A 20,229-nucleotide genomic window follows, 5' to 3' on the forward strand; every position below is an offset into this window, starting at 1 on the left:
AATAATGTCTATGTTACAGTACTAAGTGACTATATTCCTATCAATATTCATTACTGCATTAATCTAACATCACATTTCATTATTTTTCTTAGAACTGACGTCAGGCTCACTGCCATACAGTCATTCCAATCATATATCGCTCTTTTGAATGCTTGCACAGTATCAGTATTATTCTAACCTCCTGGAATTTTGCCCAGCAAGATACGTTAAGAGGTTACAGTTGCAGAACGCTCAACTGACACCTAGAACTTATCTGACTTTGCTGATGTTTTGGATCTAGTAAAGAATTGACAAAATTCATAATTAAAATGGAAAGAAAAAGCTTCATCATAGAGAATTATTCTGTCTCTTCTCAAAAAAAAAAAAAAAAGAAAAATACTTATTAATGAATTTGTCTCCTTGTTGCAAAATTATCTATGCATAATCATTAATAATTTTACAGCAACTGTTGCTATTGGGATTGTTATGGGCTTTCACTTCTACTGGAGTTGTCTTTTGCTTAATCTATTTAAACACCTTCTTACTTTCCTTAGGCTTGCTCTTATGTTGTCACATTCCACTGTCAGCATTTTGTATAAAATATCTGTCTCCACAGATGTTTTTTTTAACTTTCTCTATTATCTGTTCACTATATAGATTATTTCCTACTTGCTACCTTCACTTTTGCACAGAAACCAAATGGAGTTGTAGCTAAGATGTTCTGCATCTTTGCGTCAGTACTATTTTGTTAAATAACATCTTCATTAAGAATTCCAGGTTTTCATTCATATATTTATCTGATTCCTCCTCCCAATTATTTCCACTTACCGTTTTCTCAACCATAGAAAACCACCCATTTAGAAGAACCACCATGTGTTCTTTGTTTGTCTACATTGATTGCAGTGAGGTCATGAAAACCCTTAAGGCAGTCATGAACTTCTGGTCCAGTAAGTTATTCATATTTATCAATTCTAATGAAATCCTACATTAAAAGTAAATCATGTTGAGTCTTTCCATTAGAAAACATTTTTTTTCTTTTTAAATATTTCAGTAGCGTGAAACTTCCAGTACATAGAGCTCCCACTATATTTATTAATATGAATTCAAAATTCCATGATTTTGTGTTATCAAGAACTCCACAATACCAGATCACGCCTTTGACTAGCAAATCTCTTTTAGCTGCCCCCTCTACTTTGAGGTTACAACCCATTCTTTTACAATTCCAGTAGCTTGACTACTGCCATCACTTTACAGGATTGGCTTTCCCACTCTGAGGATTTCTAGATCATCTGCTTCGTTACTAAGACATTATAATCACAAGAACCTCTCATTTTGTGTATTTATAGAATGCTACTTCTTACACTTGGCCAATAGAGCCAGATGCATATTGCACTTGTGAAAGCCTGCAGTAATAAGAGGATTTATCTTTTGCATCAGGAGACCTGATGTTGATTTCTGTTTTTCTATGTCACCCTTTGTACCACTTCCACCTTGGCCATTTAATGCCTTCTTTTGGATATCTATTAACAACTATATTACAAAAACAAAACAAAAGAAGAAAAAAATAATATCCTTGGAAGACTCAGTGTAAGTGAAACAGAATCTGGATCACTACTTCATGACGCATTCTGGTCTAATACCTGAGACAAATGAAATCACTCAAACTGAGCTCTGGCTTTTTTTTTTTCCTCCATTCTGCTTTGTAAGGTTTTTCAATTAGTTCTTAAAATAGCTTATGTAGTTTAATTTAGAGAAATAAATGAGGTTACTTTCACAAAAAAAATGTCTTAATCTGCACTTTTTCTGCAAGATGGACAATATTCAACAAACCTGAGCTCCCTTTTCTCATGAACATAATAAGACATTTCTCAGCTGATTGCCCAGAGCAGTATAGCTTTTAATGTGGGTTTAGAAAATAGCTAGGAAAAAAAAAAAAAAAGAGAGAAAGAAATAGAGAAGAAAAAAATACATTTTCAATTTTAACACATACAATTGAATAAATGCTAACTCTTAGCAAACTAGCTACAAAATAAGAAACTAGAACCATTATTTGTCACCTAGCTGTTTTTTTTTTTTTGTAAAATGACATATATAAAATATACGTACACTAAAATCACCACATGATGCTTGTAAACATATGCTAAAGCTCTGTTATTTTCTGTCACAAAAGCATGAAAGAAAACGTGTCAAAAACGTGTCCTACCATTGTTTTTCACCTTGAGCTAAGCATCTGTTTATCGAGTGCTATGCTTTAAATAAGCTTACTGAAAATGTGAATGAAGAAAGTCAAAGTAGCCTATTTTCACAATGAAACATCCCTTTTGAAAACAGTTGTTTTCAAAACTACTTTAATTACATGTAATTCTAATTAATGTAATCCCTACCACTATGACCTTTCCTAATTAAAAATTGTCTGTATAGACTCATCTTGAAGAATGAATAAAAATGACTTAAATTGTGAGTTAAAGTGATATAGAAATAAATGTTGACAACTGAAAACATAGTATAACAAACTCATTTTTGTAGTACAGATAACTATGCTCCGTTATTATTACTTGGGCTATTATTACAAAATTTTATTTCTGATGTTGAAGCAGTAGATGAATCTGGTATTTCATCATTGACCACTTTCAAGAGGTACTGATAAATGCCCGATGACATTGGATATTCACCATCCTTTATAATCTATTGTCACATATTGGGGTGATCTGTGTTCAACAGCATTACATTCTACGTTCTCTTGTAGATAGCCATAAAACTCTAGACAAGAAAGCTTTTATATTAATAAGTCCTCATCTCACAAGTATCATTCAGCTTATCAAACAATGGATACTCTATATATAAATTCCTGAATTGTTACCTTCTACATTATCAGTTAAATGAACAATTAAAAACAATAATTTTATCTCAAGGGAATATTTTTTGCAATGTAGAAAAATACATTACTTTTAAATATAGTCTTTTAAAAACATTAAATATTTCATTTTGAAAACTCAAAGATACATTTCAGTTTTTCACTTTCTAAAACAGCGCATTATTACTTGTCACTTTCCTCATAAAAAAGTTCAGCGATGAAATTCATTGAATGTACTATTTCCTGCAATCATCACAACTGCACTGCAAGTGTACAATAATCAAACATTTGTCTAAAGAAAACAAAAGCATATAAGAGGTTGCAGCAAGGAGGGTGTTGATCTCTTTTCTCAGGTGATAAGTGATAGAATACAAGAAAATAGACTCAAGTTGCACCAGGGAAGGTGTAGACTGAACTCATGGTTGGATTCAATGATCTTTAAGGTCTTTTCCAACCCGGGTGATTCTATGGTTCTATGGACATTAGGAAAAATTTCTTCACAGAGAGGGCAGCTAATCATTGGAACAGGCTGCTCAGGGAACTGGCAGAGTCCTTATCCCTGGAGACATTTAATTGATGCACGTACATGACTCTAAGGGATGCGATTTAGTGATGGGACTCAGTAGGTGAGCTTGATGGTTGGATTTGTTTATCTTGAAGTTCTTTTCCAACCTTTTATGTTCACACAGTCTGTAATATATATATATAACACGAACAATAATAAAATCATCTCTGGTTATTTGAAGTACAACTTGCAAAGTGCTTACAGACTTAAAGATTAAGGTATCCAGAGATGTAGCACTTAGTGCAATATGCCCAGACTTTCCATGCCTAACTGCTAAGCATCTGATAATGTATTCTGCATGGCACACTCAAGTGCAAGGAATCAGGCAAAATAATTGCAATTACAACAACATTCCTATTAACAAATCAGAGACATTACTTTTCAAAAGCAGAACTACTAGCTGTGTTCTTCTGGAAGAAAAAGTCTGTGTAATAAAGGTTTTAGGCAAAATGTAGGGGCTAAATTATTCCAACTAACATACCAGCTTTGTAAAAAGCTATTAATAAGAACTCATTCAGAAAGCAATTTCAGACCCAGCTTTCACCCCATCATGTGTATATCAGGCTTTATCTCCAAGAAATATCAGTTTGAGAGAGCATTTGAGACTGCCATCATCCAGCCTGTGCTCCACAGATATCCCCTGGCAAAACTCAAATCTCACTCTGAGGTGAGCTAGGTGGAAAGAAAACAGCCTATATAACATTTTCTAGATCAGCTGTGGAACTTACATAAGTCTTTAATCCTTAAAAAAATAGTTTTCAGAATTTTTCACCCTACGCTCTTTTGTTAAGTGTCTACTTTATGAGCATTAAACATCTCTGCTGGTTTATTTTTCACTTTGTTTTTATTTCCATGCCAAATATTTAATTATTCTGCATCTTCTGTACATGTTTATATATGCTTAAATAACAAAGCACTAGGAAATAGTATTGCAATATAAAATGTGTTTAGTATTGCAGTTAATGATTACAGCTCTACTAGGGTAAGCATAGAAGATCGGCAATAATTGTGCCAATTCAGAAGTCTAAGAAATGCTGGAGTAATGAGTGGAATAGTATTTATCTAGCTATAGAATTAGAGTATAAATGCAATTTCAGGAAGAGAAAATGAGGTATTTACTTAGCACACTCCAACAGTGAACTTGTCCACAGTCTCCAGAGGGAAACGTTTTCTTGGTTTGTTAGTTTAAAAATTATTCCCTCATCTTTAAACACTGTAATTTAATATATTACAAAACCCATGTCAGATCTTTAATCAAATCCTAGCACCAGCAACCATTTCAGTGATAGAATGGGTATCTATTTGATATGGAGAGGGGAGCGAAACAAAGAGAATAGTTCCTGTTTAATTGCTGAAATCTCACTCATCAATATCAGCCAAATATACTCTTCCTCATCTCTGCCCATCTGTCTTAAAAATAGCTATTCAATTGAAGAGAAGCATAATATATTTCAACCTGCCATCTATTTTTAGATGTTCTTCTGCTATAAATCTTTTTAAAGAGTCAGTCATACAGATACATCTGCAGTATATTCAATGGGAAGCTTGTGAATTCCCCATTCTTGCCACACAAGTAGTTCATTTTCCATCAGATGGAACTGGAATGGTGACATAAGGACAAAGACGTAAGATATAGGTAAAAGATAAATAGGATTGTACAGTCCATTACCCAAAGTTCTGCATGGAAATATGCCAGACATATTTTAATAGCACAGGACTGATATCAACAAATTCAATTGTGAAAATGGAATCTAGAGATCCTCTATATTACCCTTACTTTCTTTATTTATTTTTGACGCAGTTTTGGATAAGACAGTTGTTTTTGTGCTTCAGTCTTAACAGTTTAAATTAAAAGTAAAATAATAGCAGTACACTATGCAGGGTAGGAACAGACATTTGCAATGCAGTCTGGTATTCCTGGAACAGATATACTCCGTATGGTATACCAACACTTTCAGCCTTAGCATGAAATTTCTTCTATTTCTCCTGTGTGAAGCTACATAATAAATGGGGGAGAAGGAAGGGAGGGAGAGCTGGTGATGAGGTGGACATAAGAGGGGGATTCTTTCTTTAAGAGCAAGTTTTAATACAACGTAAGCAGAGCTCAGATATCTTAAAAAGCCTGAATAAACAACATCGTTTGCAAAAATGCAAAGAGTTGGTAGAAGCAGACAAAAGAAATGTTATCTGATCTTTTTTTTCAAGGACTTGTTACTGAACTGAGCAAGTACCAAGGTGGTATCCATCTCCAGTGATCTGATTCTACTCCACTAAGGGCTGAGCGATTTTCTCAGGGCAGCTTCAATCATGCTTCCACTCGTTTCCATTACACAAACAGACAGACCAAGTAGCATAAATCTGTTAGCAAACAGTTATAACTGATATAGAAATGGATTTGCAATGCCATTTGGATCTCTTTAACATAAAATCTTCTGAAACTTGGCAAGATCTGCATATGACTAGTTTCAACTTAACACTGTAAGAATAAAGTCTCGTTTCAAAAAGGAAGTAAACTTCCCCAGAAAATCCACTGAAAATAAGACTGGTGTGATATGTTACTGATATGTTGCCTTTTTTTCTGGCTTGTCTTGAACAGAAATGGAAAGAAGTAAATTTTCAGACCCTGATTGGTTATGGTGAGCCCACACATCACAATGCACACCATCTCAATATTTGACAAATTGGCTTTCACTTAAATTTTATGGATTTAAAAAGTCTGAGCATTGTCCAGGACCTAAATAAACAGAGTAATTAACTTAAAGGGCCCTGGCTCTATCTGGAAGTAGAGAAATACATTCTCTTGTGAGTATAGGCCGAGTGTGTTAAGGGAAAGAGAACTCTGAATTGGGGAAATCAAGGAGTTAATAGAGAGCCATGCCTTGGCTTCTTGTCCCAAAGACAAGAACTACATGAAAGACAGGCAAAACCAAGAGGTAGTCTGATCTTTCACACTAATTCTCCCCAGGGATTTCTGAAAGAAGCATGCTAATCCCAATCATCAATGCTATGAGAAAAGGACTGAAGACTAAGGATGCAAACATGAACCCATGAGAACAAAGTGCAACTGGTTATGATTTATTACAAGGTCTTCCTTGTTTTAATGGAAGTTAGCGCTTTCTTAAGGTTAATATTGAGTTTCTACTTCCTGTTACAGCAATCAAACTAATAATAGCAGAGTAGTAAAAAATGAACCTATGAAAAAATATTTAATTACTAATAAAATGGAATTACACAGACTTTCCTGTGTTCCTCTTCGTTAAAATGCCAATAAAATTAATATTAAGCTTAGTAAACAATTTAATGCCAGGTATATTTAGTTGCATTTCTACTACAGTTGACAGTTGATTTTAAATTAAACTGCAAGGAATAGACTCTATATTTGTAATTGATACATTCAAAGCTTCCACCTCAGAGAGAAGACCATATGAGCATTTATTTTGATCACAAAATGTGAGATCATACTGTGGAGAAGTGAAGAGTAGTTATTTCCAAAATAATCAAGGTGATTATTTAATAAAAATTTAAAGAATATCCAGCATCCTACACCGGTCCCTATCATCAAATTGTCATTTTGCAGAATTCTTACAATGTTTATGGAAGATTCACCAATGTGTTTCTTTCAAATCTGTATTCAAACAGAAAACAAGACCATCTAGCTCCAGAAATATGCACAATATCTCTGCCTTTAATTTCTGTCTTTTTTGCCATTCCTAGTAGACAAGTTGTTGTTGGCTCTCTTTTTTTTCTGATTTATTCCTTCTTACCTTCAATTTTAAATAAACAATAGTTACTATGGATTGTATAACTACTACCAATACTGGATTACACATAAATTGCAGCAGCACAAGATTATCATAAGCCTAGCAAATGGTTACATGAGGTCAGCTCATCCAGAAATATATGTATGCACACAAAGAACATACTCAATATCTTTCTTTCCATAGACTTAGTTGTCCAGAGGAGTTCTAGGAACAAAAAAAATAACTGAGAAGTCATAAATGCTTTGGCACAGAGAGCCAAGATTGCTTCCAAAATACATTGGAACCACTCTCAGTCACAATTAAGTCAGTCCTTAAATTCACACTAAAGTTGGGTAGTCCAAGTTTTTGATGGTGAAATGCACTTAACAACTATCACACTCCCTCAGTGCAACAGAATGGTAGAGTCATCCAGCAGAGCCATGACAGATTTTCAAGGGTTCTGGCAATGCAAAACATGAGGCTTCTGAAGAATTAAGACAATCATTTAAATGCCACAGCACCTCATTTTTCAGAGATCCTTTAGCATACATAATGGCACATGAAAACATTGTTCCCAGGAAGGTTGAATCATAACGGTTGGTTGGGATGGGTAATTTTTCTAAGTATGTCTATCACAGTTTTGTCCATGAGAATGCAGGGCCTTGTAATTTGGAATGCCTTCACTCTTGCATTATTTTACTGTACTCTCCTAAATGCTCATAAAATGAGCTATTATAATTTAAATAAATGACTGGTTCTATCTAGAAGATGCATCCTAACAAAAATCTGTCCTAAAATCCTCTATAGAAAAATCAATGGAAAGGTAAACACATTTTATGAAGCAGATAAACTGATTTGATGTGCCTGCTTTGTATTTCTTCTGTGAAGCAAACCAACTTTAAGCACTAAGCCACAAGGTATTCATAATTCACCAGAATTGCTCAGATAATGAAAGATATCCTTATATAAACCAAACATTTTTATTTCTTAAATATTTGTCACCAATACACATGCCTTGACAGTCATTTGTTTGTTTTGTGAATATGTAACTACAGAATCATGTCCACATCTTTTCTTCAGATACTGATATTTTGCCACTAATTTAACTAGATAAAGAGAGGGCTCTAAAGTGTCGTAGAGAAAATAAAACAAGACCGTTTAACCAAGGAGTTCAAGCTGATGAACATTTCCAGCTTTTCACTTTATCCCCTCCAATGATTCTATCAATAGCCCAATAGGAATATTCCTGCAGAAAACCCAGAAACATAGGTGCATACTGAATCTATTAATTACAATGGCATAATTTCATTATTCTGATTATATCATTTGTCTTGTGCCATTACACAAGAAATGCAAGTTTTAGAAACATCACTATAATCTTTCTTACTCATCTGAATTATTTCTTACTCTTGAAATATTTCAGTATAAAGACAAAAAAAAAGGTAAGCATGGTGAGTGCAACAAAGTAATGGAGTGGAGGGCAAACATGAAAAGATTGTTTACAAACAAGCTACTTCATATTTGTTGCCATCAACTTCAATTACTCAAAGCCTATCTTTTGATTTTGCTAGTAATTTCTCTGCACTCAACTGTTACATTTCAATCACACTAAGGTTTTCCTTAGTTTGCATTTCCTTCTTGCAATTTCAATAGAGATCATTGGTAAGTGTATAGAAAATAATCACATCTGTACTAAAGACAAAAACCAACAGCCACTGTAAGAGGTACTGTGGTTTGCTCAAGTTATGGAATTGTAATTTCAATCACTTGCACAACATGAATATTCTCTAGCACTTCAAAAGTGCAAGTGCCTTGGAAAAACTTCGCCTGAAGAGCTACAGCAGGCTCACTAGCCTGCTGGTGCAACTGGTCTTCAAAGGAAGAGTGCTGAATGGATTGTTCCCATTCCATGTGCCCCAAATATTGTATCTATGTACAGCTTCAATTTAACTCTGGTATTTTTGGAGCATGTTCTTACATTGTGGATTGTTAAACAGCTTCTGTGTCTGTTCACAGACATGCAAATCCCTAGGTCCAGTACAAAAGAAGCTTGTAAGTGCTTGAGAGCAGAATTTTCTACATAAAAGAGAGATACTGTCGTTACTCAGCACTATGGGAAGCATTTCAAATTATTATCTTTGAAAGGCAGGAAAGCTTTCAAAGAGGTGTGTAGCTCATTTGCAAAACCTCATCAACATTTCACCCACTGGAGTTCAGTGCTCTTCAAATCCAAATGCTCCCCAGCCTGGTACTAGCTCCAATCCTTTCTTTGTTCGAAGCAGAGGTGTCAGGCTGGAAGATATCTGCTCGATTTATAAAAATTGCATGTCAAAACACAAGCTGCACCGGGAATTATTAAAAAAAAAAACTGTAATGCGATTTAGCTTATCTTTTCAAGTTACCAATAAATACAATTTTGACTGTTTAAACTCAATACATATTTTTATTAATTGGCTGAAAACACAAGAATTACTTCTAAATTCTCTCCAGACCCTCTGTTTAACCAGTCTATGTTGCAATGCTTGGCCTGAAGCACTTCTATTTTTAACTCTAATGGAACAGTCTTAAATTGCCTATTTTCTGTTTACTAAAGTCATTGAGCTTGTTACCATGGAAACTGTGGCAAGTGCCACAGTTTAACTGTTTTATTAAATGGATTGAAGGCACAGTTGCAAAACTTGAAAGGCCAGAACATCAATATTATACAAAGCTTGAACTGCCATACATTCCATACACTAAATGTGATGAACAAGAATCTAAGCTTTGCTATGACTGAAATCTTTAATCTCTCTCTTCAGTAGAGAAAAAGTGTAACCTAGATCAGAAACTGTTTTTGTCAAACTGCACTGCCTGTCAAGTTTCAGTGATTACTGTATTTGAATGGATAAATTGCTAATGATGTACACTAAGCCAGTTCCCAGTTATCAGGACAAGACATTATCTTACAGTTGTGTTTGCACAAAGCATTTAGCTCATCACTGTATTGCTTATAGCAATCTCATTATTTTTGGAAATGCTATATTCTGTTAGTTTAAAAGGGAATTAAATAAATCTAGTGACCTTGTCAAATGAATCTTCTTTTAAAAGTTACATCACAAGATGTAACAAAAAGCATTTTTTACATCTTTAATTAGGCATTTGAGAAAGAACACTGAGAAGTAGAGGTGTTATGAAATTACACCTTTTCATTTCAGTGTAAGTGGAGTATGCCCCATGTTTATGCAAATGAGAGCACTTCTTCCTCATGCTTCAACTTGCGTATAATACTTAAACTAAATACTCTAGAAAATTATTGAAAATTATTACATTCAGAAGTTTTTCTTGTGGTGGAATACAAAACTCTGCAAGATCAGACTGATAACAAATGCAATTTTTAACACAAACCTAAGCAACATTATACAACCCCCAAAGGAATGAGAGCTAAAATAAGAATAGTGATTTATTTACATCCATAAATATTTAATGACTGATTCATCCTGTTGTAATAGAACCAAAAACTCAAAGAATGCTTGACATTTAGAAGAATAGGGTTCTGCTTTCTTCAAGTGTTCTTGTTGGAATGGTGTTTGCATTGCTACTTTTGGTGCAAAACACATCACAAGTCTGTCTATAAAGTTACTTCCAGTGAATATAAAACAAAAAGTAAAATTGACATTTTAAAGAAGAGATCTTTCAGAAGAGGTAATAATCTAATAAATCATTGAAAGATATATCACCTGCTGTGAGAATGCACCTCATTAAATTATAGCGAGTTTGATGTGCAATTGTTAAATTCAAGGAAATATCCTTCAATATCTGTTTGTGTAACTGGAATTAAAAGTCAAGTTTCCTTTGATTAATATATATATATATTTTTTTTTTTTTACCTTCTTTGTACAGGGTCTACCTTCATCTGCAACACCCACATAATTCCAGTGAAAAATCAAGAGGGAGTAGCAATGATGTTTATTATTAACTTTGAGTATGTAACAGATGAAGAGAACATTGCATCTCCTGAGAAGTGCAATCCAATATTGCCATCCAAACTTGTAAATCGTAAGTAACTCAATGAAAGTTGTCTGCTTACCTCTACTCTTAGCTGAGAGAGTAATTAACTTGAGGATACTAATAACAGAGAGACTGCGTAATTCTATTGCCTGATTCATTTAGGATAGAATTAAAGACAATAGGAAATAAAATTTAGCAGGCCTGTTGTAAAGTTGGCAAGATAATCTCTCCGATCGTTAGTAGTACTAACATCACTGAAATAGGATATTAAAAAAATCATAAAATGGAAACATTTCACAGAAGTGCAATACCCTCGCCAAAACTTGATCATGAACTGAAAAGTGCAAAAATGCATTATAACAGGAAAAAAAACATTTCACTTTAGCCTACTGAGAACTGAATATTTCTATTTTTCTTCCTAAATAAAAAAAAGTTTAAAGATTTTATTATCTTGGATTAGCAAATATTCCCAGAAGTTACACTAGAATTATACATCTTGATTTTAATTAAATTGAAGTATTTTGATTGGGTTAAAGGAAGCAAGGTTTTTGGGATCAGCTTTTGTTTGTATTCATCCTTGAAAGAATTGTCAAAGTTAGAAAACTCCACAAAAGCCCACTTCTTACATGGTGAACAGTGTAGCTTTCTGCCCCACTATACGCAGAATGGGTGCTCTTTCGCTGACCTTCATTCACTACGCACAGCAACAGCACACGATCCTTCTGCTTTACATCTCCACACACATACCCTGCTATCACTCCAAGATCCCCAAAACACACCCTCATTTGTACAACCTTTTAGTAAAGCACAGCATGCTCTAACAGTGAATGTTAACACTTTCCGCAGAGTCTGGTTGGCTCAGCAGCAGCTGGAAATACCTTTTCACACTCTAATAATCTTTAACGTTGGTATGATAAAGGGACCTGGAACCTAAGTTTTCAAATCAACACTTCAGCTTTCTGTAGATAGAAAGCAAAGATAGTTACAATCTGCAAGAACTGAGGGGAGAATTTTCCCATTGTAAGCACTGTGTGCTACCTTAAGTGCTTCTACATTGCTAAGTTATATTGAGAAGACTGTGAGAAGCAAGCCTGTAGCACTGCATAACAGCATTACCAGGTTCTTCCCATTCTTCATAATCTAAAGATCCTGCACTGTGTCTTCTTCACAAAATGAGTGATGTATCATTGAAAGCTCTGCGACACCAAAAATTACATAAATTGGCCCCAGTGTTGTGGAAACATTCACATTTTTAAAAGTTTGCAGTTTACCTCTATAATTAATGGGGATTGCCTACAAAGCAGTATTATCATCAAGTCTGAGGAAAGAGCTGACTGGATCAGATCAAATGGGCAAAAGTAATTCCAGCTACAGCTGTACAACTCTACAAGGGCAGTAGATACAAAATTATGAAAAGTTACTATTGATGGAAGCTAACAGATTGATAATAATTGTTAAATATCACATGCTTTTATTAATGTTCCTTACAATAATAATTTGAAACTCTTAGAAACCTAAAATCTTGGGGTTTTATACTTTTCCTTATTCTGTTCTTTTTAAATTGCTACATTTCTTAATAGCTCAGGAAAACAAAAAGTGTTTTCTGGTAACATTATGGTAAAAAGCCAGTTAAAGAATATCAGAAAAAATAATAAAACTGCATCAGAAAAGAAAAAAATTACATGAAGTAAACCCCACTTGTATTTTGTTTCTATTTCAGGATGCCATGATTTTGTGCATTTTGAATATTTTACTTCCTGGTTTAAAATAACACTTCCTGGTTTTGTAACATAGTAAAACTCTCCAGTTGGTTTGTGCTGACAAAGTAGAAGGTAAAAAACCCATTGGTAAAGAATAAAAAAAAACTTTACGTCCTGAAAAAGAGCTGCTTTTTCTGTCATCTCTGATACATCAGTATACACTTTTAAAGTGTTGTCACTTAACATATTCTAAAGTAAAAGCCGCTAAAGAGGACAGCCACACAAAAAAAAGCACTTAGTCAAAACATTCCTTTCTTATTTTACAGCAGTTATGCCTGACATGCACAGGTAATCTCCATGCCGAGCATGCTTTCAAAATACATAGTTGGAGCTCCTTGGCCCAATCAAAACTGAGAAAGTTCAAGGTGTAAATGAAGGGAAGGAAAGGTGACTTAAACCATTTTCTGCTAGTGAATTCAGCCAGATACAGAAACTGGCACAAACTACAGCACGCATGTGGCTGTTCCTACTTCCACCCAGTCACTTGTGTTGTCAGAGCAGACTGTTATGTGGGCAGGATGGTGATACAACATGCTACACAGCCAAAAATTCCTCTCTGTAGATAGAATTGTCAAGAGGCCAACTTGTACAAAGTTTCCACAAAATCTTGAAGATGTTGTGTACAGGCTAATAATGTATTTGAACTAAAACAGAAGAGACAAAGCCCTGAAATTCAGAGTCCATTAAGGCAATAAAAAAAGTCAAGAAAAAGAAAGATTTTCTTTTTAATTCGTTCGTATTCTCAACATAAAGAAAATGCAAAAAGCAGATTCTAGGATGAAGTTTATTTTTCGTCTTATTCTAATTAGAACACAAAACAGCAGGTAAAGCAGGAGACCTGTTTTCATTGGATTACATACAAAATGGACAGTAATGGGTACCGGTTCAGAGAGGAAAAAGACACAAGAAACAAAGTTCTTAAAATTCAGCAACCAATTTGGAAAATAAAAATAAAAATGGAACAACCAGCCACATAACAAATGCAATGCATCTCAAACAACAGAAATAAGCAACAGCTAATGGTAAAAGATTTCAGATTGCATTAGCATCTACTACCCAGAAGGACACAAATCATGAAAGATCCCTTTCCAGAGTTCCTTAGATTGAGTTTTCTCATATTAGAATGTCTTTTTAACATAAGAGAAAATGAAAACGTCTGAGACGGGTTGCAGGATAAAAGTGCTAAAATGTGAACAGGAAACAACAACAACAACAAAAACAGTTATTTTCCTAATAAAAATCTTTCACGTGATCAGTTTTTCTCTAGTTGGTTTATTATGAGTTTATCAAGTGTAAGCAAAAACCTATCTTTACTCTAAAAGCAGCTATCCTGCCAGATGCAGCCACAAACTGCATCTGTTTTGAACGAGAACTTACAATGGGCTCCCGACTGAAGGCAAATACATTCAAGTAAAAAAGCTTTTCATGCCATACACACAGTGCAGTCTGTTTCTGAAGGCTTGTGCACAGAAAAAACTGCAACCTGTTAAGTGTCCAGTGAACAAATGGCAAATACAGCCAGGTTCTGATTTACCATTTTGCCTGGCACATTACAGTAACAGATTTAAGAAAAAGTGCACTAAATTTCCAGGAGTCTGATGACCACATCTGAGTATAAATAATTTTATTTCTAGTCTGGTACTCAAGAGCTCCTGTCTCAGATGCAGCAAAAGGCTGAATAGGCAGTAATGTGAAAAGATATTGGCTTCACAAAGGCCATGGAAAAAAATCCTTTCAGCTGATCCTTTTGTCCCCTTTATTCTTTCTTGCAAGAATTTATCATCATTTTTCTGTGGTAGTCTGACTAATGTTCCTGTAATGAAATAGCTAAATTTTGAATAATCCTAGCATGCACCAAACCTGTAAAAAATTACTGAATCACAGCTAAGTGACTTTTCATTCTTCTGTTACATTATTTCTGTTTTCTATTTTTCAAGGTAAGCCATTCCACTAGTAAATGAAAAAAAGACTTTGTTCACATAAGTCTCCTTTAGGGGGGAAAAAAAAAAGTCAGATCTCAGTGTTTAAACTTCTAAAAACTTAATGTAATGCCTTATCTATCCAATCTGTATATTCAGAGAAGTGAGGAAATTTCTTCTGTAGACATAATTGGGAACATCCCTTTCCAATAAGGATGTTTTTGTACAGTTTTCTCAGTTAAAGTGAGACAAAGTGATTTCTGCTATAGATGTCTATTCATCATCCAGTGGCTCTAAGTTCTGTCTCATTTACAGATATGAGAATTCTATTCATTCTCATTCACAGTTTTTAATAACCTCGTTTGCTTTTTATGTTGCCTTTTCTTAGGTCATGCAAATGTTTTATAATTACAGAAATTAAATTCTGTAAGCAAAATTTAAGTGTTTTTACTTTACCCCACTTCATTATATTTGTGAAGTGTTTGAAGGTATAAATACCTACTTTTCAAACAATATGGTAAATTGCATTTTGAGGTGTTAAGATCAAAATTTCTGAGCTACATAAGCCCTACTGGCTTGTTTATTTGTACAAAAACAGCTAGTTCTTATGGGCTATTCTCTGCCACATAAATTAACATTTGCCTGAAATTCACTGTGATCATAAAAACTGAATCCTAGAAGTATTCGTAATAAGTTTGCATGAATCAAAACATTTGCTTAAGTTACATAAAATTTTCAACTCTGGCTGAAATAATGAAGTAGGATAACTAGCAAAACATTCCTAGAAAGAGAACTTGTTCCTTTTAAACTCACTGTTTAAACAAAAAAGACCTTTCTGTAGATATTCTACAATGGAAAAATTCAATAAATATGTTTTTATTCTAGTATAGCAGAAAAGCCTTTTTACTAGTCTGCCAGACTACTAGTAATAGCTGTTAACTGAAATGGTCCCAACATGAGATAAGAATTCCTGTAAGTTATGCCGTACAGACTTCAATAAACCATTTTTCAAGTACTGAAACTAAAATAATTTGAGTTTAAATATTGCTTTTAAATCATCCAATGTAAGTGTCTGATTTTATTCCCAAACCTGTCCAACATTCCAGACTGTCACATTCATCTATTCAATGACTTGGATGAGGAATTTTCAAGTTTAAGGGACCAGTGGCATAAATTCATTCCCGGCATCTGACTCCACTCTCCACAGCTGTGAAATATTTTGTGCCTGTAATGCTAGTCTAATAATTGCAAAAGATCAAAATCTGTCATGACATGGATTGGACAGAAAGTCTTCCCACTCACAGAAATCAGAGCTCTAAGGACTGAATTCTATATGAAGAATGTAGTTACAGTTTTTCTACTCAGAACAGACTCACTGTGGGATTATAACATACAAATATGCACAATACAGAAAACTTCTTAGGACTCCAGTTCCAAATTTTTTCATTTTCTACCCTACAGCACACTGTTTCGGTGGCTTTTTTTAATGACCTGTATGTGCTTTTTCTAACATTTTTACTCCGGTCCATACTAAAGCAAAACTCCCAGCAATATGTAGACTAAAGAAGCTTGTCAGATGAGATAACTTCATCACAAGCTCTGTTCATTTAAGTTCCAAACATTTTGACTAGCTTGGAGAACTAAGCTATAAACTAATATTGATTCCCCAATACATTGTTCATTATCTCATGGGAGAAAGCTCAGAAAGTTATTTGATTAAGCACATAATCTCATTTGGTCAAAGACAGTTATTTGGGGATTGCCTTATTTCTGCCTTATTTTATCACTTCAAAAAAATCTATAAGCCTATTAAATACAGCCCAGAATAATTTTTCTTTCTCCTATGCAAATGAGAGGATCTGCTACATATTTTCTTGTACAAAGTTGAAGCAAAAAACATTAGTACTAATTAATAAAACTTTTCAAACAAGAAAACCCTTAAAGGTGCTTATACTTGACAAAGTTTGGCTCTATACTGATCCTAACAATGGAATTACAACTCAGGAAGAATGCTCACTTCATTCACTGAAGTTAAATAAAGTAAGCACAACTGAAATTCAGATCATATCTTTTCTTTAAGTCAAAGAATTAACTCAAAAGACAGACTTTCTTTTCCTGTCATGCAGAGCACTTTGCTGTATGAGTAAGCATAACAGTATACTAAGAGGTAAGCATGCATTTTTTTTCTAAACATTTTTGGACAATAAATTTATCACAAAATACTGTATGCTCTTTGATGCATAAGCACTTGCCACACCAAACATCACATGTAATAGCAACTCCTGACCTTGCCCAAAATGGACTGAGGAGTTTGTCCTTTTTAGCAACACAAAAGCAAATTCATCCTAAGTGAGAGCTAATCAAGAAAAATTGTGACTGAAAAAAATAAAAGTTTCTAACTAGTCAACCAGTAGGATAGCTCTGACAACTCCAATGTCAAATATATCATTTGCCTCCAAGTTACAGTGAACATTAGGTGACATGAGGCAGCGTGGAACTCGGCAAAGTAATAAAGCCAGACAACAATCAGCAGTAAAGCTGACAGAGGCACCTTTGGTACCTTCTCTTCAGAGTACTCCAAAACACCTGATCAACAGTGCACACTTTAAGATAAATGAACCGTTTTAGTCTTCTTTGACAGGCAGAGAAATACTAGTGTGGTAGCTAGATTTCCTTTACTCATGGTGGTTATTTCCAGGACTCAGACTACAAAGGAAGCCCTGCTAGATTCTGGCCCCTGTAATTAACTGTTTGCATTACAGCCTCTCCCAGCTAGGATCACAGCCCTATTGTGCTATATCTTGTATAAACAGTCAATAATAGAAGGCAATCTCTGCTTAAAGAGGTTGCAAACTAAACAGAGGGAATGAGGAATGACACAGCGTTCAGCAGCTTTCAGTGGAGATGACTTGTGCAGACAGGATAATGGAAAAAGGAACAGAAACTGACAATAAACAGGCTGTGTGGAGTCCCTGCAAAATTTCCTTTTGCTATTTAAACAGATAAGTAATAAGTATGAGAAGTGAGCATAAACGAGATTCTTGAAGTAGACCTAGGAGGTCTCCTCCAGTGATATATTTTGATTTTATTTATTTTTTTTTTTAAACAGATCTATCTATTCATTCTTTTCATGGCATTTAAAAGAGGTGGATACTGTGAGGAAACTGGAAAGACAGAATAATGATTTTGCAAAGTCATCTCCGGTTATAATACATACCCTCAAGAAAGTATAAAGGCAGTCAGTTTTGCATCATTCTCTAATAAAATAATTAAGACATTTCTGTATTATTCATAATAAGAATTAGCACAGAGAACTTAACACATTTGTGCACTAAGTTAAATTAAATTAGACATTAATCTCAAAGAGTGAGAAATTAAAATCAGAGTATCTCAGACTTAAGATGACTCTACTGGATAGAAAATATTTAAATGGATTTGACAAGCTCTCACATGGACATTGGTCATATGTCATATAATTCAACATGCAGGAGATTTTAAGTTAAGCAAACAAACTATAAATAAAAACATGGAACTTCACCACCATAGTGCCTTATTTTTCATGTGTAGAATCTGTCATAGTTGCTGGACTATTTTAAGGAGCATAGCACTTGGGCAAGCTGGGCATTTCAAAGACATGAAAGCAATTGGCAGAGACATGAGACATGTAGTCAGAGCAGTTCCTCCTATGGAGAGGTGAAATATGTGAGCCCTACAAGGAATATGAAACTTCTGAGGTCATATCCTGAACAAGAGTCATGAAAAAAACCTATTCTCCCTGAAGAGAGTGTGAATTATTCAACTTCTCAGCAACTTTCTTCCAAACAAAAATTGGCATTTCCTAGCAAAGCAATGCTCACTAAGAAATTAGATGTTCTGTTTCACTATAAGTAGCATGTTAGCCTGGATACAGCTACTTCAGTTCCCTGTCGGTATTAGCAAACCATAAAGCTTAGTAATTGGAAATATACTGATCTATGTTACAAAACTGAGTAATTATCCAAGTACCTCTTAATGGAATAGTTCTTAAATTTTCCAAATAAAAGAGGCAGTGTACTTTTAGATCAATTCTTCTGCAGATTATCTATATTGAATGTTAATTCAGTCTGAGTTTGCTTGTAAAAATGTGTGAAACTTGATATTCAGCCCTCTTTTCTTAATAGTCTGTTTATATTCTGAAAACTTTTCTTTTTAAGCTAAAGCTTTTTGTAAATCTAGTTTAATTGTATTTCAGATGGTAACAACCTTTCGAGTGGTTCTTCTTCAGGTAAATCTATCTTCTAAAATTCTATCTATTAATGCCCTGTTATTGCTTTGTTCTGTTCCTACTTTTTCGGGATCTCATTACATTTCACATAACTCTACAAGAGCATAAGTCAAGATATGGCTTTTGCCTCCACTTTCTGAATACCTATTTCTGCAAAACTATAGATATAACAACTGAACTATTAAATTTAGTATAATTATATGAGATATAAAATTCAAATGTAGCAATACTTCTCAGGTTATTATTGCTAGAAGTTCTTATATGAAGAACATAAAGTTTAATGCATGAAAGGAAACACATTGTGGTATTTAGCAGTGATAATTTGCTATTAAAACAGAAGGAGTACTTCAGGCTTCCTGTCTCAGACAAAAACAACATTAAGCACTCTATGAAGTCTGGTAACTGAGATGAAGCATTGAATTTAAGAACTTGATTTAATGCATGAAATGAATTATTTCTCCTATCTATCAGAACCACCATAGTCTCAGCAAGATAGTGTAATACTATGCTAGTTGAATAATTAATGCATATAATATTTATTGATAGTTTTTTTTAATTTCATCACAATTACTTTCATTTTTCTTCTTTTTCACTTTTATCCAATAAATAAAGCCACAAAAAATAAAATGAAAGGATCACATTCATTTTCATAAAAATCAAGCAATTATAAGCACATCATAATGAATAAAAGGTAACAATTATATCTCTATCAACAAACGAGAGGACGGACAGACAGTTAAGTTTTTTGGACACGAACTTCATAGTATAGAACCATTCTTTCTTTTCAGAGAGACCTTCAGTACACCTACATTCCCTAGTCAGCCAGACACAGCATAGCCCTATGTGTAGCCAGAAATTTTATTCCCTGCACATCTTACAGCTTGAAAAGCTATGTTTTGTTAGAATACCTCATAGGTGTATTTGTAAACAGGAAGATCTTGTATCACAATAATCTCAACACTACTTATAGGAGAAATACTGAAACAAGCAAATGTGCTATCACCATCAAAAGATAAAATAACTTACACTCACAAAGGAGCATAAAAATGACTGCTAATACTGAGAGTTCAAATGCAAGCTTAAATTTTAGAGAAAACTAAAAGAATAACTAAAATGCCAAAATTAAAGTAGACCACACCAGAGGATTAAAAGTGTCTGCAG

General features: G+C 34.2%; 1 protein-coding gene across 5 annotated transcripts in view; it reads left to right on the top strand.

The window, feature by feature from the left end:
• The window catches only part of KCNH7 (potassium voltage-gated channel subfamily H member 7), a 214,194-nt gene that overhangs the window by 114,037 nt on the left and 79,928 nt on the right, over nucleotides 1-20,229 (top strand). For 4 of the 5 annotated variants that reach the window (XM_085228184.1, XM_085228181.1, XM_085228183.1 and 1 more), the window contains exons 3-4: nucleotides 11,018-11,173; nucleotides 19,036-19,068. In XM_085228184.1, the coding sequence (XP_085084310.1) occupies nucleotides 11,018-11,173; nucleotides 19,036-19,068 (189 nt within the window). The remainder of the gene's footprint in view (nucleotides 1-11,017; nucleotides 11,174-19,035; nucleotides 19,069-20,229) is intronic. The other variant, XM_085228185.1, reaches the window with a different exon arrangement.

This window comes from Meleagris gallopavo, chromosome 7, assembly GCF_905368555.1.
Source record: "Meleagris gallopavo chromosome 7, MGAL_WU_HG_1.1, whole genome shotgun sequence".
Taxonomy (NCBI): domain Eukaryota; kingdom Metazoa; phylum Chordata; class Aves; order Galliformes; family Phasianidae; genus Meleagris; species Meleagris gallopavo.